General features: G+C 54.9%; 1 protein-coding gene across 1 annotated transcript; it reads right to left on the minus strand.

Annotated features, from left to right (window-relative positions):
• Positions 1-1,791: 1,791 nt before the first annotated feature.
• Positions 1,792-11,627, minus strand: GGA1 (golgi associated, gamma adaptin ear containing, ARF binding protein 1). The gene is made up of 17 exons (XM_054278055.1): positions 11,535-11,627; positions 11,114-11,198; positions 10,739-10,814; positions 10,020-10,118; positions 8,701-8,824; positions 8,132-8,232; positions 6,999-7,079; positions 6,452-6,589; positions 6,223-6,304; positions 5,917-6,024; positions 5,484-5,639; positions 4,660-4,724; positions 4,348-4,526; positions 3,958-4,241; positions 3,582-3,751; positions 3,234-3,344; positions 1,792-3,082 (listed from the first exon to the last, which is right to left on the minus strand). The coding sequence occupies exons 1-17, from the start codon at positions 11,563-11,565 to the stop codon at positions 2,972-2,974; spliced, it is 2,001 nt and encodes a 666-aa protein (XP_054134030.1). The 5' UTR covers positions 11,566-11,627; the 3' UTR covers positions 1,792-2,971.
• Positions 11,628-16,885: the final 5,258 nt, after the last annotated feature.

The following is a 16,885-nucleotide window of genomic DNA, read 5'->3' on the forward strand; positions in this document are numbered from 1 at the left end:
CCTTGTTGCGACAAAAGCAGCAAGGCACAAGCAGCAAAGCCACCCCTGCACCCTCTCGCTGCTTTCCCTCCCTGCCGTCGCTGAGGCTCTCCGGAGCCACCGCAAAGCTGCGGCCAGCGGCTGCTGCCTGGTCCCTCCCCCCGCCAGAGGAGCTCCTCCGAGCAGGGCCAGCAGCAGCCGCAGTTGCACGGGGACCGCAAACTCCCGGTTCTCAGGCTCAGCTGCTGCCTGCTCTCTGCAGAGCTGCACCAGAGCTCATATAATTTTTTTTTCTTTTTGTTTTTCTTTTCTCCTTTTTGTCGAAAAACATCCACTCCACACCACTACGACTTTTGGTGTTGACTCTCTGAGACATGTATCTATCTCACTTTATTTCTGGCTACCTGCAGATAGGACTTTTCACCTGCACTAAGAGAGGGCAGAGGTTGCTGTTAGCTGGGTTACATGGCTGGCAAAGGAAGCAGCAAACCAAGCCAAAACAAGAAGCGGTCAGCTTGTGGGTAGAAGAGACAAGCAGCAAAAGAAAATGAGGCAGAAGGGCCACTCCATGCGTGCCCTGAAGGCGGAGGAGCAAAAATTTGAGGGCTGCTAGGCTGTGCTTCTTGGCAAGGATCAGGTCTCTAGTTACTGTCTAGCAAAGTGGTGCTGGCAGCTGTTTTCAAGTGGTTGTGGGGCGACAAGAGCACCACTGTCTCCCTGCCCAAAACACCAGGCTGTTCTCAACCTGTGGCAGAGCACATCTAATCCCCCACCATCAAGCCCTGGGTGCTCCTAACACACATCTTCAAGCGCCTGTTGCAAACATGCAGCTAAGGCCCCCCAGATCCTCACTGGCTGCATCAAGGGGGGGCTGGGCCAACTCTTATATGCAGTATCAGAGCCGCTCCCAGCCCTGGGCTGCTGCTGCTGCTTGTCAGAGGAGATCCCCCTTTGTACTCCTGAAATAAAACTGCCTCGTGGAGCTGCTTCCAAGTGCTGCCACCAGCAGTGGTGAAGCTGCAGTCATGTGAGGCATGGGAGTGAGCTCAAGCCCTGCTTTCCGTGGGCTGTCAGGCACACATTCCTGCCCACTGCCTCTCCATGGGGCACGAGGGAAGTGGGCAGCACCCAGTTCACAGCCTGGAAGTCACTGCTCTCAAAAAAAAGGAATTGAGAACTGGCAGGGGAATTCCACCACCCCTGCTCATAGGAGCAGGGAAATCATTGTGACAAGGGCCTGAGTGACTGAGGGATAAAATACAGGACTGAAGAGGCAGGATTTGAGCTGGACAGCATGCACAGAAGCTCCTCAGGGGTCCAGGAAAAGTAAGGGGAAAAATGCATTCCTTGGGTCAAAAGACAGAGGAGGAGGATCAGGAAAGAACTCTTTATTTCCCATAAATACAGCAGATTCTTCGCGCCGGGCGTCTTGTTTTAAATGTTTGTTTTCTTCCATTTACAGAATTTTGCACTGAAAATATATACAAGTCTATTCAAGAACCAAACAAGATCTGCAAAGAAAAACCCATACAAAACCCTGAAGAGACGGGAAAGGGAAGTAAGACAGCAGAATCCCAGCATAAAGACCTTGCTTCCCCCTCCCCTTTACTGCCTGCTGTGCCCAGCTCTGAGACACATCACCTTCGCTGCCCGAGCCTCGAGTGCGAGGCACCCTGCTCATCTCCATCTCTCACATGCTTCCTTCAACCTCTGGCAAGCCACTGCAGAGCACAGCTTGCCTCTGCTTTTCATGATCAGGCCCTCTCCAAACCAACTTAGGAATGGGAAGCAGCTTCCATGGTCCTAAGGGGGATTGCTTGGGATGTGCTACCCTCGGTCTCCTCGGTGCTGCAGATCCCAGCTCTTGTGTCACAGTGATCAGGCGGCTGGGGTGAGCCCCCTCCCCGCCACAGGGAGCCAGGCCTGCCCTCAGCTGCAGCAAAGGTGCACAAGGCACAGCTGAACCCCCCCGTGCCCCAGTGCAGAGCTTGGTGGTGATGAGCTGGGCTCCCATCTCCCCCAGCTCCCAGCCCATCACTCACCCCTCTGCGAGAGGGCACTCAAGAGCTGAGAAAACCCTCCTGCCCCACCGAGCTCTCCAGCCCAGCTGGGGAAAGGAAGCCTCACTGCTGCTTCCTCTCCCCATCTGCCAGGAGGCTGCAGGCAGTCTCAACCCCCAGAGCATGCCCCTCTCTGGCCACCATCCCCACAGCTTGCTATGATAGATAAAGGCTGTGGGAATGGTTCCTACCATGCCGTAGGGGTTCAGAACGCCAGCTGAAGGGGAGGGGAAGGCACAGAGCAAGCCCTTCCCAGCCCCTGAGGTCCCACCTCTCACCAACAGCTCTGTAAGCAGCTAGGACAGAGATATGTGATGATCACTCCCCCTGACCCCCCCCCCCCCAAAGCAGAGACAGCTGTCTGCTCTCTGGTGCTGGAGAGATACCTTGGCTCTGCTCAGCCCTGTTCCTCATCAGCTCCAGCGTGATCCCACCACATGGAATCACTGGGGCCCAGCTCTAAGGAGGGGGCAAGGGAGCAAGAGAGAGCACCATAGAGCACGAAGTAGCTGAAGGGCTGAGAAGTGTGGAGGGAGCAGACAAGGAAAAGGATCTTCCTTTGCTAGGCCTTCCCCTGGGCTGAGGCTGTTAAAGCTCCCCATCCTTGTTCCCCTATGCACCTAAAGCAGGAAAGCAGGGTTAGAAGAGAAGCTGCACAGACTGGGGAGGGAGTGTCATCTTCAGAAGAGCAGGGAAGGCAACTGTTCACACACATGAAGTTTTCCACTCCACTTCTAGTCCTGTGAGATTACCATCTCCTGGCATCTCTGCTCTCCTCCTTGAGGCATGCTCCCTCTGGCCCTTGCCCGGCCATCTGGAGAACAGAGCGTGAGCACCAGCCCCCAGCCACCCTCCCATTTCCTCTGGCTGCTCCAGCCCCACAGGGTTGGCTTCCCAAGGAATCTGCAGTGTAGTGCCTGCAACATGTGGCCCTAAAGGTTTCCCCAGGATTCTGGTGGGGGAAACTGGTCCACGTCCCCAATTTCATTGTAGGTTTGCTCTCCCATGGTGAAGGTCAGTTTGTACCGTAGCCTCACTTTCTCCTGGACATGGGAGAAAAAGGAAGAAAGGCATGAGGCACAAACCATTCACATCTCAGATGCTGCTGAGTAGAGGGAACAGGGATAGGGTAGCGAGGCTTTGCCTAAGCACCAAGACCAGCCCCTGTTCATGCCCCAGGGACAGTGCTGTTACCTTCTGTGGGTTAGCGAGCAGCAGGACTTGGGTGATGGCACTGGGGTGGACGATGGGATTGAACGCTGGCAGCTCCGTGCCTGAGGGAGGCTGCAGCTTCACCTTCATTATCTAGGGAGAGAGTGAGAGGAGACAGTGACCACATTCCTGAGAGTGACTTGGCAGCCAGAAGCTCTGCTGCACTTGGGAAGCTTTGCTGCCTAGTCAAAGCGAAAAGCATTGTGCTAATCTGAAGGCATCAGAATTTGCTCCCATGCCCAGGGAGCTCTCTCCATCCACCCAGTTTTCCTGCAGAAGTAGAATAATGCTTTGCCCAGTTTGAGACCTCAGCCCCAGCAGCTGTCTTACCTTGGGGACGGCAGACTGAAAGACAATATTGCGGATGGGCTGCGGGGCCGTGCTCAGCATAGAAATCACCACCACAAGCACGTCAGGCCTCTCGGGCAGGGCATCCTTAGCAAAGTGGAAGAGGACACGGAAGCCATGCTGATCATACACTGTCACAGGGAGGATGCTGCCTGTGGGAAAGGCAGGGACACACAGCAGTCAGCCAGGAGGGAATTGGCCTGAGAACACCTTTCCCCATCATCCTAGTGACAGAGACACCATTCCTCTTCAGCCTCCACAAAATCCAACAAGCAAGAAGTTTCTTCACATTCTTCCCTTCCATGTGTGCAGGGTTGAATCCCCCCATGCCTGCCCCCCCTATTTTTCCTCAGCTCACTGGGTTTGATTGACTCCAGAGGCACAGTGATGTTGGCCAGCGAGATCTCCTGGGGCAGCGCAGTGGCAGGAGGCCGTGGTGGCACTGCAGTACTTCCTGCTGGTGCGGTGGCAGCTTTTGCAAGTGTGGCAGGGGCAGGCAGCTCTGAGGTCAGAGGCAGCGTGGGGTTAGGGGAAACACTCTGGAGTACAGGCAGAGCACTGGGATTGTGGGCTGCGGTGCCAGAGCTGCTCCTGTTCTGCAGATCCCTCAGGGTGAGCCGAGGGGGTGGCTGCTGCTTCTCCCTACAGGGGGAGAGAGATCGAGTGGAACAGGGCACTGAAATGCTGTCCAGCACCCACAAATGGAAACAATGGTGAGAGATGCCAGACTGCACTACCTAGTGCTTACCATCGCACTTGTTGAGATTCTGGAGGCAAAGACTGCTGCAGCAGTGTCTTGCCCAGGAGGTCCAGGTCATCCAGGCCACTGCTGCTAGGAGATGGTTTCGGGGAGGATGCACCAGCATCTGCTTTGACTGGTGGTGTTGCCATGATAGGGGTGATATTGAGCTCATTGCTGTCTGATGACTGTGAAAAGAGCACGGAGGAGAGCCCCAAAGCAGGGCTGCATATCAGCACCAGCTGTGGCATGTTTCCCTGCCTTCATCTGAGAGGGCTTTTACCACCCTCCCACCCTCTGCCCTAGCTCCCAGCGCATTACCTGGAAGCTGTTCCAGCCACTGCTGTCACTGGCCTGGACAGGATGTGGCGCTGGGTCATTCAGGCCTGCCAGGAGTATAAGCAAACATGAAGCTTACCTACCAAATCACTAAGAGCATTAAACATGGCCTGAGTAAGACACAGAAGCAGCAGGGCAGAACTGCCAATGTGGTCTCCATCTCTGGCCCCCATCCTTACACGAGGGAGAGCCAGGAGGGTGACAGTGGCTTTTTTCTGTCCAGATGGCTTCATTTATAGTTCATGTCTCACTGCAATCAACAGAAAAATGACTGCTACTGAGCTGACCAATCTGACTGACCATGTTGTCTACTTGATGCTGTTGTACTCAAAAGCACTTGACTTAGGAAACAGACACTTTGTTGTGCAAAGCAGGACTCTAGAGCATTCTAGGAGTGACACTTTACATGAGTTCATGTGAACAGTTCTGGAAGTCCCATGCATCTGTTGTCAGTTCATGACTTCAAGAGCAAGCAGAAAACACGAGGAGCTGGGGGTGACCCACCCTTATGATCCCATTTGGGGATGGCCATTGCATCACTCTTGATTTACCTCCCAGGTCAGTTTACCCAGAGCAAATCAGTGGGCACATCCCTACAGGCTCTCTCTGACTAGCCAGGAAAACACCATGAGACTGAAGTTCAGAATCGTAGCTAGAGTCCTTCCCTCCTTTCCCTCACACTAAATGAAAGAACCTCTTTGTCTTCCATTATTCACTTCTACCAGAGCTCTCTCTTATTCATGTTCCTGCCAAAGAAGAACTACCGAGAGTCAAAGAATGAAGAACTTTTGCTCTGGATTTCTCACCTAATGACATAAGTTCATCATCCAGCAAGGAGACAGAGCCAGCTTGGTCAGGCACAGGGACTGCTGAGCCACCTGAAAGGGTGGGCAAGGCTGGGTAGGAAGGGCCTGTTGCTGGAAGCTCCAGGCCAGACAGATCTAGAAGTGCTGAGCTGCTGCCTGCAAAAAGAAAAGACTCTGAAAACGTTGTCCAGTCCTTATGCAATGTGGTGAGGCCTCGCTCCCATCCTTCCTCACACCCGCTGCTCTCCCTTCCAGTTCCCCTTCTTCATGCACCAGTCACATCCACAAGCCATTTCCTTATCTCACCAGTCCCACTCTAAGCTTCTGCAGGTTTCCCCTTTCCACTTCTCTCACTCCTCTCTTACTCTGCAAGAAACCAGCAACAGGGTCCCTCTGCTTGACCTTCCTGTCCTCATTCTTCAAGTCTCCTCACCTCGAAGGGGACTGGCCACCGTCTCCCCATTGATCTCTTCTCCCCGTACAAGCTGCTTGTAGAGATTGATCACCTGGGTCAGATTGTCATTGGCTTGCAGAATCTCCGCTGAAAACAAGTGTGAAATAGTGAACAGAGTAACTCTTATACCCTAAGTCTGTCTGTTTCTCCCAAGCAAGGCCCAAGTTGCTGCAAACAAAACCACCGCAGAGAGCATTTCCACCATTGCTGCTGCAGGCTGCACCAGGGTACACTGACACCTCCAGGGCAGGCTCAGCAGGAAGGAGAAAGGTCAGAAATGTTTACCTAGAGCTTCATCATTGTCCTCTGTGTCACTGGCGAGCCGGAAAAGCATGGGCCTCATGCGCTCACAGCGCTGATACAGCTCCTGGGGCAGCAGAGAGACAGTCATGAGGTGAGCATCCTGAGCAGTGGGACGCTCAGCTGGGTGTGCAAAATAGGCAGGAGGATGAGGGGATAAGGGTCACCCATTTCTGCTAAGCCCAAGGAGGATTCTGGGATTGCCTTTCCTCACCTTCATTAGGTCCTCATTGCTTTCCGTTGTCTCCCCCTTGCTGTAGTTTGTCACCATCTCTGTTAGCAGCTTCACATTGTTGTTCACCTCCTCAATGGCATTCACCCTCTTGGAGATCTTCTCCATTCGCTTCTGGTCCTGGAGGGGAAGCACATGGGGAAGGATGTCCTCACCTGGAGAGGAGGAAGGCCAGGCCAACCAACCAGCCTGGACTAAAGCCCAGCAACACTGCCCTCACAACAGCTCCCACTCCAGTGGAAAACTCCAGGTCATCTCTGGGCAGGAACATGCCAGACAGGGATGGAATTGCTGTGGATCTTGTGCTGCAGCAGGGCTTGGGCCACAGAATGCACTCAGAGCCATTCCCCCAAGTAGCCAGAGGATGGCAGAACTCACACAAGGACTCTTTCACAGCTGCCGCACCCAAATTTTGGGCAGAAGCTCCAAAATGCCTTGAGGTCATGAGGTCACAAAGCCAGTCCTCCTTTGGTGCCAGCCATCACCACCCAGACCATGACCCCCCAGCTCCCTTCTTCCCCAGTCACACCTCCTGAACCATCTCCTTGATGAGCTTGTTGGCAGCCCGGAGATCCTCAGGATGGGAACTTTTCAGGAGCCGAGCCAGCGTCTGCAAAAGAGAAGGGACTCCTGAGCCCAAGCTGAGGGATGGCAGCCAGAGTCACTCTTGCATCACTAGAGCCAAGAGCTGCCCCCATCCCAAACCTGTATCTGGCAGTGGACAACTCCAATCATTTAGAAAGCCCAGCCACAGGAGCCTGTGGGCTATCAGAGACCAGGGAGAGAAGTACAACTGGCCTGGCTTTTCCTCTTGTAATTCTGGTTATGCAACCTAGGTCTTTCCCTGAAGATCCCCTGCATTCAAAACCTGCTCTGGCCTGCCCATTACCCACCATGGAGAGTCTGGGGTGCAGCAGCACTGAGACAGGAAGAGAGCCTGGTTTATGCAAGAATTGCCATGGCATTGTAATGGACTCCCACTTGGACTTGTTCACATGCCTCTTTGCTGGTGGTGAGAGAGAGCTCCCACTTCCTCTCCACAGTCTGTGAACAGTCCCACTGCCCATCTTCAAATCCTCATTTTCACACTCTGACCCATGGGGGCAGACTATATCCCTTACAGCAAACTGGCATCACACTCCTGCTGTAGAACTAGACCCAGAGGAGCCCAGTACTTGCTTAAAAGTATCAGCACTGATAGTGCAGAGGTTTGCCTGAGTGGTGACACAATTCTGATGGAAAGACAACACAGGATGGGTCCAGGTGGCTATAAGTGGTTGGGCAATAAGCAGATTGCAGTGCTGGGGGTGGGGAAGAGATAACAGCAGCAGCATCTGGGGCTGAGATTTAAACCTCATGGCCAGATAACTCCAAAGTCTAGAGAGCTCACAGCAGCAAACCTCCCCAGACTTGCTTGGGCCAATGTCAGTGCCTCACCCTTTGCACCATCCTGCAGCTAAGTGCTCCAAAGGTCCAACAGACCCACATGCCCCACTCCTCTGGATATTTCCTTTGTCATGATTTTGGAACAGGCCCTCAGCATTCCTGTGATGCATTTTCTGAAGGACAGCAGGGACTTTGACTCTCCCACATCAGGGGGACATAAGGTACTGGAGCAGGAAGATGATGCCTACTGTCCCTCTCCTTGCACAGAGCCCTTACCTTGGATTTTTCTTCATCATCAAAGATGATGTTCTTGGGTCGAGGAGGAGGCGGTGGGAAAGGAGCGTCATCAGGAAGTTTGGGGTCACACTTGACAATCCCTGCGGTAGAAGGAGAGATCAGGAGGACTCACCCACGCAGGGATGGCACTGCCATCCAGGTCTTTTTTCCCTAATGGCCCACCAAATCCAGCTGGGACTGAGGGTGTGTGGGTTAGCTCCTGTTACACAAGATCCTGGATTGTGTTTCCATTCCCCATAAATATCCTTGCTTAGAAAATTCCAGCCTATACTGCTGAAGTACTTGCAGCCCTTCAGCCCCAGACCTTTCCAGTGCCCCATCTCCCACGTGAGCAAGCAGATGAGCCCTCCAACCCAGCAACTCCCTCTGCTCAGCCAGGAGCCCCAAGGCACCTGCTCTGTCTCCTAACCCTGGTGCTGAGTCAGACTAATGGCTCCCCTGGGTCTGGGCAGAGGAAAGGGAGAGCTTGTTTCAGATTTCTCCCAGACAAAAAATGAAGGTGGGCAAAACCATCTGTCCACTGCCCTTTCCAGACCACTGCCTCTCACCTTGTTTCTTCAGCATCTGGTAGGCTTCAGTTATCTTCACCTCATGAGGCAGCCCTAATGTCCAGCTGTACATGAGCTCCAGGATCTTTGACTTCACTTTCTCTGATGTCCGGCTGCCAAGATACTAGAGGAAGAGAAAAGAGGAGGTGTGAAGCTGATCTGAGCTGTTGCAAGTCTGGCCTGTTCCTCTCCTCGCCCTCCCAGGAGAAGTGAGACCGTTCCCAATGGCACAAGGAGGAAAGAGGAAGCAGGCAGGAAAGCTCACGAGGGCCTTGCAACACATGCTATGCTGTGCCTGGTTTCCATCGCAGGAAAAACAAGAGGTGTGAGAAATGCTGCAGCAGCAGCTCCTCAGTGGCACACAGGGAGAGGTGGGAAGGCTCAGGCAGGTCTCCTGTCACCTTGAGAAGGGAAGGGTCCTGTGAAAAGAAGCTGCTCAGCAAGGCAGCCCTCTGGGAGAGGGGTGTGAGTAATGGTCTCTGAGGCAGGGCCCTGAGCAAGGTGAGCCCCAGCTGACCAGCACCCAGTAGGTGCCATGCAATCATCCTTCAGCCTTCTCACATGGGTCTGATGGGAGGTACAAACAGTGCATGTGCCACCAGAAACAAGTGGCTTAAGGCAGAGAACATACTCTAGGGTGCCAAACAAGAGAACTTTAGGATGCTGCTGTCACTGTCTGGGGCTATTCATCATCACAGATCACAAGCTGTGACTGGCAGACAAAGGTTTTCCTTAGTCATATTTAGCCTGGGTTCCCTTAACTCTACGCTTGCTGGTGTTCACTGCCTTGACTGAAGCAGGGGAGCCTGCACAGCTTGTTCTGCTGCAGGAACAGCAGCATCAGCACAGGAGCAGGTACTGACTTGGTCCTTCAGATGGACTCACCAGAACACCCCGACCAAGCCTGGGCTTGCCCTCCAAGAGTGTCTCAGTCAGGTTGGGACACCCCAAAGAGACACGGTCCTGTCACAGCTGGGGGATGTTCCTGAGCACATGCAGCACAGACAGAGCCCTACAGGGATGCAGGGAAGGTGACTCCAGGCACGCACATGAGCTCAGCTGTCTCACAAGTGCTGGCTGCACCATGTCCAGTTGGTGCTCAGCTTCCTACAACAAGAATCAGCCTGGAACAGCGGGGTGAAAACTCACTTCCCACCAGAAAACTCACCAAGAAACAAGGACTACATCTCCTACTAACACTGTCCTATTTCATCCACATCCCAGTGGGTGTCTGACCTTTTTTCTCAGCCACCACTTTTTCCCAAAGCCCTCCTGCCACCGGGCTGCATTCCCTTCCAGCACGATGCCTTGAGACCCACCTTAGGGGACACCACCTTGATGAGCTCGTTGAGGAAGCGGAACTTGCCCACCTCATCGTGGAAGCGTTTGCCACAGCTCTTCATGCACGACTCCAGCACCTGGGGACAGCGGCCACGTGAGTGCCAGCATGAGGCCAGCAGCAGGGTCAGGAGCCTGCTCCTTCCTGCTTGCCCCTCACCACGTACAGAGCCTGTGGCTACTGTCACAGCAGCACAAAGGGACATCCCCTGCTCCCTCCCGGGTGCTCAAGCACCCTCCCTCAGGGAAGAAAGATTCCCATCTTTGGGGCCAGTTTTTGCAGAGATGGCTGAACCACTCACCCAAAGGGTTACCCTTAGAGAGGTCACAAATACCAGGGTTTCAAAGTAGGGATCCACAACATGATTAAGAATCATTGAATCCTTTAGGTTGGAAAGTATCATCAAGATCATACAGTCCAACCATTAACACAGCACTGCCACGGCCACCACAACAAAAGCCAAAAAGCTTCCTATTCAACAGGCTATGATCCTTCTAGGAACAAAACCTTTCCAAGTAACCTCTCCTGACTTGTGGAACCACCTTCAGTCCCTCTCCCACCCAAGGGCCCAGGTGCTCCAGGGCTTTCTCAGACTGAGTTCAGAGGGAATTCAAAGGTTCCCGTGCTTCTCCAGTCAAGCTGGAGCATCTCCATGCCCTGCCCCTCCATCTAGTTCTACCAGCCTGCAGATGCCCTTACCGTGAGGGCCTGGATAGCTTCCCATTCCTGTGGAGACTGGATCTTGTGGGCAAGAAGCCGGGTGGCAAGTGGAGGACTAGAAGGAGTGAGGGGAAAGAAAAGCTCGCCAGTTATTGACAAAATGTCTGGTACCTGCATTTCTGTCTGGGAATCCAGAGCTGAAAAGCATGTTGCAAGCTGAAGATGCTGGTAAAGCACTAAGACACCTCAAAATCCGGAGGAAACCTTCCATTACCAGACCCCCCCACCTACCCCCACCTCAAGGGCCTTCATGCCTATTCAGCTTTCGGGACAATCCCACTGGATTTTGCTGAGTGGGAAATCATAACCAGGCCTGTGACCTGGAGAAGCCTGGGGAAAGGACAAAGCACTTACCCCTCCAGCTCCTTATTGAGCTGCTCACAGAACGCATTGATACCATCCCAGTCCAGGTCCTTGTTCAGGGGGTTTGTGGCTTTGTCTGCGGGCAGGAGGAGGGGACGGTGAGAAGAAAAACCCAACAGGCTCCTACTGTGTGGAAGGACATCATTGATGCCACTCCCTCCCTGCCAACTCCAGCGGGTGCAGCAGCAGGGGACGGCGTGGGAGGAGAAACACACTCGTGTCCACTCGCCCCTTCCCACGGCAGCCCTGTGCACCAACTCTGGCTCCCTCCTCCCTGCTGACCCACCGTACCCCTGCCTCCGGCTGGGCCCTGGGGTCTCACCGCGCCCGCAGCCCCCCTCCCTCGCAGCCCTGCGCCCCCGCGCCCGCCCCGCCCCACTAGGAGGGCAGCGGTGGTCGCAGCCGCACTCACTGATGCGCGCCTCCAGCGTCTCGGGCTCCATGTCGGCGGCCCGCGGCTCCTCAGCGGGGCAGCGCCGCTCCGCCGCCCTGCCGCCGGGCCCGGCGCGGCCGCGCCATGGAGAGCCGCGATCGCTCTGGCCACCGAGAGCCGGAAGTCGGCCGCGCGGAGCGCCGCTCCGCTGCCAGCGCGCCCCCTGGCGGCCCGCGCTCCCGCTGCACCATTAGCTCACCGCGCAGGGCAGGGAAGGGCGCGGGAGGCGGAGGGAGGCGGAGGGAGGCGGAAGGAAGCGGAGGGAGGCGGAAGGCCCTCCCGGAGAAGGACACAGAGGGCAAGCGGGCGCGGGGCGGGGCGGAGCGCCGGAAAGCAGCGCCGCGCGGAAACCGGGCGAGCCGGCCCCTCCCGGAAGAAGCCGTGTTACTGGCAGGTGAAGCCACTTCCGGCAAGGAGAACGGGCACTTCCGGCAGGCGGCCAGCGGTGTCCTTTAAAAGGACACGGGCCCGCCGGGGCCGCGCATGCGCGATGCGCGCCCCCTGGGGCCCGACAGTCCAGCCGAGGTCGGGTGTCAGCCAGTAATAAATATAAATATCAATGGCAGCAAGTGCCGTTCCCTGCACTGTACTGTAAATAGCAGCTGATCTTCTGGCCAGCGCCTGGCCTGGCCCTTCTGCCTGGCCGAGCAGCGTGTTGGGCGGGCGGGAGTGGGGGTGCTAGTGATGCTCCAGAACCCGCTGGAGCGTTCCAGGAAAACTAACTCCGTTTGTCCCAGAATACAAACTCCGTTTGTCTCCGCTTTCCGTGTGGCTCTGGTGATCCAGGGCAGCCAGCTGGGCACCTAACAGCGCCTGTTTTCTCTGTGCTCCAGGAGCAGCACGGCTTTTCCCCGACTCTCTGCTTTCGCAGTTTGCTTTCCTGCCTTTCAGATCCCGAGGGACCTCGGGGAGCGCCTGTGTGAGGGGCGCCCGCTGAGGGCGGCGGGTTTGGGGCCGGGGCGGGCCAGGGCCTCGGCGATAAGACCACAATGCAGCCGCAGCTCGGCGTTCCGGCCTCTGATGTGCAGACAGGCGTCTGAGCGCACCGCGGCCGGGCTGGGTTACTCATTTACAGTATTAATCCCGCGGCTGACGGAGGAACTGCCCTCTTGTCACCCCTAATGGCTTTTCCTGATGGATAGCCATTGTTTTGGTAAGGGCTTTTGGGCCATTAAAAAGCACTTTTTGGCGCCAGAATGTAGTTCTTTTTTTAACTGTTACTGCCTTGCATCACAAAGCCCTTTTAAAGTGCTTTTCATAGAAAATTGCGACATCCTTCCCCTTGCTGTGTTCAGGCACGTTTTACGCAGATTATTTTAATCTTATGAGTCAGCCCTGCCTGTCACTATTCCTTTGATTTTTTCTGAGAATCCTGAAGTCATCCCTAGGAGCCCTCCAGGTCATGTACGATCTGCATAGAAGGCACGCACCGCTCCATCCCCCACAGCGATGCCTCTGAATGAGAAGTTTCGCAGGCCGGTGTTTTACACAGCCCCCTTTTGCTCAGGTTTCGGTCTGTCTGAGTCTCGAGCGTGTTTGTTTTCCTGTCTTTGGCAACACCCAGTGGTTAGCAAGTCCAGGATGAATGGAAGGCTGCGCCTCTTTTCGGCTGGTTGCAAACAATGGCGAGTGAACTCGTGCATCACAGTCCTGTCAGCGGCGACCTTGCTTTCATTTCTCACAGATTTACAAGTCTCTTTTCCCTTTGGTACATCTGCTTTCCATACAGCAGGGACCCAAAGTGCAGCCAATGGAAAAAGAGATCGGAATGTGAATCTTTGCTCCCTGTAAGAGCGGCTAGATGATGTATAGGGAACAACCTTTCTCCCCTCGATTTATTTTTACCGACAGCTGGAATTTTAAGCTAGGTTTGGACGGAGTGAGGCGCTCCAAGTTGTAATTAACACTGCTCCAGAGGGAAAGTACCGGAGCTGTAATTAGCTTGGAGCCAGTTGCGGAGGAAAGTGGTGGCGTGCAAGCCAGAGGCCTGGATGAGCACGGCTCATGGGGTCAGAGCTTGGCCCTGGTTGGGCACAGGGGCTGCGGTCCCAGGTTCGGCACGGGGATGCAGTCCCAGGTTGGGCACAGGTCTGCAGTCCCAGCTTGGGCACAGGGGTGCAGTCCCAGCTTGGGCACAGGGGTGCAGTCCCAGGTTCAGCACAGGGCTGCAGTCCCAGGTTGGGCACAGGGATACAGTCCCAGGTTGGGCACAGGGGTGCAGTCCCAGCTTGGGCACAGGGGTGCAGTCCCAGGTTCAGCACAGGGCTGCAGTCCCAGGTTGGGCACAGGGATACAGTCCCAGGTTGGGCACAGGGCTGCAGTCCCAGGTTGGGCACAGGGCTGCAGTCCTAGGTTCAGCACAAGGATACAGTCCCAGGTTCAGCACAGGGCTGCAGTCCCAGGTTGGGCACAGGGCTGCAGTCCCAGGTTGGGCACAGGGGCTGCAGTCCCAGGTTGGGCACAGGGCTGCAGTCCCAGGTTGGGCACAAGCATGCAGTCCCAGGTTGGGCACAGGGCTGCAGTCCCAGGTTCAGCACAGGGCTGCAGTCCCAGGTTCAGCACAGGGCTGCAGTCCCAGGTTCGGCAGAGGGATGCAGTCCGTGGTACCCGGCTCCGCAGCACTGCCTGCAGAGGGCACCAGCAGGCAGGGGAGCGCCTGCCTGAGCAGCCCGGGCTCAGCGAACGCTCCTGCTGCTTGCACACTCGAGGTGAATCCCAAACAAGCCAAGTCACTCTCCGTCGGGAAGGAAAGGCCTCAGAGGAGTGGCGGGTCCGCCTGGGAGAGGGGTTTTTCACCTGCCCTATCATCTTCTGCCGGCCAGAACCACCCTGTCACCCCTTGTCAGTTCCCATGTTTGTTTGGCTTCTCTGCCGTGTGTGTTTATGTGAACCCTGTGATCTTTTTCAGATGTGCTTGTGTGCGCTTCCTCCTGGGTCGTCAGCTCTGGTCCAGGACATGAGCCTTCCTTTCCCCATCAGATTCCTTTCTTTGGCAAGGTGTTCTGCCAGAGACCTTTCACTTTCCTGAAGTTTGGTATTGTGATCTTTTGTTACTTTTTTTGTGTGTGTGTGTTTGTTTGTTTGTTTTCCTGCTCTGGCTGACTCCAGGAGCCAGTTCCTGGGGGCTGGCTTAGTTTTCACTCTTGGAACAAGCAGGCAGCACCTCTCCTAAAAACACCTCGGACCATGCACCTCTTTACATAGTCCTCTGGATTTGCAGTCCTGCCATTCCCTGACCTTGGCTAATCTCCTTCCTTTTGCAATACTTTTAAGCACCTTTCCCAGCACAGGGTTGCAATTAGAGAGGCAAGTATAGAGTTGCATACTTCTGTAGAGGGAGAGCAGGTTTGAGCTCCTTTAATCTAATAGGAAATGTCTCCTTCCCTTTCATATGCAGCACTTTCTTGTATGCAATCATCTACCAGGATTGCTCCCTTCCATTTCTTTCAGCAGTTTCCCTTTCAGCTGTAGGAAGACCTGTCCCCGGTGATCAAAGGCATCCTTCTGCAGCTACAGGAGCAGAATGAGGAAACAGGATGCTGCATAAGGGATCAGAAAACCTGCTGGCTAGATCTCTGCAATTAAGCATATCTTGAAGCAAGACTCAGGGAAATACTCAGCTAATCTTGCTGCCTCAGTTTCCCTGGTTGTTAGCATGGGGGTATAATTTCATTTTCTTCCTTTGGGGAATTGCCTTGACCTCTGTACACCAATTTTCCTTTCCACATTGGTTCTGTCATTAGAGCAACTGGCTCAGCGAGACAAGTGAGAGAAGCAAATACCAGAGTTAGAGGTGAGCTGTGCAGATCCCTGTTTCCTGGTGTTCAAGCCATACTTCCCAGCTCAAGGGATGTCTTTATTCCTTGCCTGAGCAGGCAGCAGTGCCTTTCTGTGCAGTGTGGGGTGTGAAATTGTCTCTTTACATGCTGGGGAAGGCTCAAGTGGGTTTGCTGATGCTGATAGCTTCTTTCCAACAAAGTCCGGGGCATTTGGGGTGTGCTCTGAGAATATGGGAATGCTCTTGCTGCTGAGGAGCTGTATCTGCAGCCGGCAAAGATGAAATAAAACTGATGGGACAGAAGCCCTCGTTGTAGCTGTGGCTTGGGGGTGGTAGGTTTTGTAGCTGGAAGCTGAACAAGGAGAGGAAGACCTGCCAGGTTAGAGCGAACTGCTTTGAATTTATGGGGCTGAAGTGAGCGCTGAGGGCCCTGAGCCCGCAAGGGGGAGCCTCGATGGAGTCATTCACAGCACTGCTGATGAGATCAGCTCCAGACTGGAACAGATCCATGACCAATACTGTGCACTCGGTGCTCAGGAATCGGCAGAGGCACTGGAAAACGTGAACAGATTCACCCATTCTTGCTTTACCCCTAGCTTGCAGAGTTGCAGCTGGCAGATGGGAGGGGCATGATGAGAGAGCACAAGTACTGGAGGGAGAAAAGCACTTCAAGAGCCTGGATTTTGCTGAGATACAGTTTGGCTCTAAAGAACAGCAGGAGGGAGAAGGAGAAAAACCCTATTGCAAAGGCATTTTTCATGGGCACCCAAGCGTGATCTGAGCAGAAATTGGCAACACGAAGCTCAGCATCCTGAAGCAAATCAGCTGCAGCAAATCCCCAAGCTGGGTGATGAACACATCCCCGCATTGCGGCGACAGCCAAGCATGCCTCAGTGCAGTGTTTGCTGGGGATGGTTAATGTGGCAGCAGCCTGGGAGCTCAGGGATCGGCCCTGTGCAGCGTTTGCTGGGGATGGTTAATGTGGCAGCAGCCTGGGAGCTCAGGGATCAGCCCTGTGCAGCGTTTGCTGGGGATGGTTAATGTGGCAGCCACCCAGGAGCTCAGGGATCAGCCCTGTGCAGTGTTTGCTGGGGATGGTTAATGTGGCAGCAGCCTGGGAGCTCAGGGATCAGGTGTGTGCAGCATCTCTTTTCCTGCTGCAGAGTGCCCCAGTGCTGAATGCACGTGTACTCAGCTGTGCAGCTGGCTCAAGTGTGCCATGATGAGCTTGAATAGATGGGTTTTGGCCCAGGCTTGAAAATCCCCCATTGCCAGCGATCTCGTTTTGGCTGCAGCCGCCTCAGGTTCCCTGGGAAACTCCAGTGCTGGCTGAAGTCCGGGCTGTGGAACAGTGGGAGGAGGCAGTCCGGTGCCCTCCCTGCAGCCTGGCTGCTCAATCTCTGCCACCTGGCACTACCGCCAGCTTCTGCCCTGCTGCTGCTGATGGTAAGGAGCAGCAGGGCAGAGCGATCCCAGTGCTGGGGCAGGGTGGATGTGGAGCCAGGGATCAAAAGAAAGCTGTGACCCAAGAGGAGGGGGAGGGAGACGCTGA

The sequence above is a fragment of the Melozone crissalis genome, unplaced genomic scaffold (assembly GCF_028551555.1).
Source record: "Melozone crissalis strain CALT ecotype California unplaced genomic scaffold, PUWL_Pcris_2 ptg000004l_1, whole genome shotgun sequence".
NCBI classification, from domain to species: domain Eukaryota; kingdom Metazoa; phylum Chordata; class Aves; order Passeriformes; family Passerellidae; genus Melozone; species Melozone crissalis.

Bases quoted from the DNA above. Each gene is read 5' to 3' on its own strand.
- GGA1 (XM_054278055.1), bottom strand. From the start codon at position 11,565: ATGGAGCCCGAGACGCTGGAGGCGCGCATCA. The intron at 10,815-11,113 runs GTAAGTGCTTTG...CACTCCTTCTAG, and splicing joins CTCAATAAGGAGCTGGAGGG to TCCTCCACTTGCCACCCGGC. The intron at 4,725-5,483 runs GTGAGAAATCCA...TACTCCTGGCAG, and splicing joins TGATGAACTTATGTCATTAG to GCCTGAATGACCCAGCGCCA.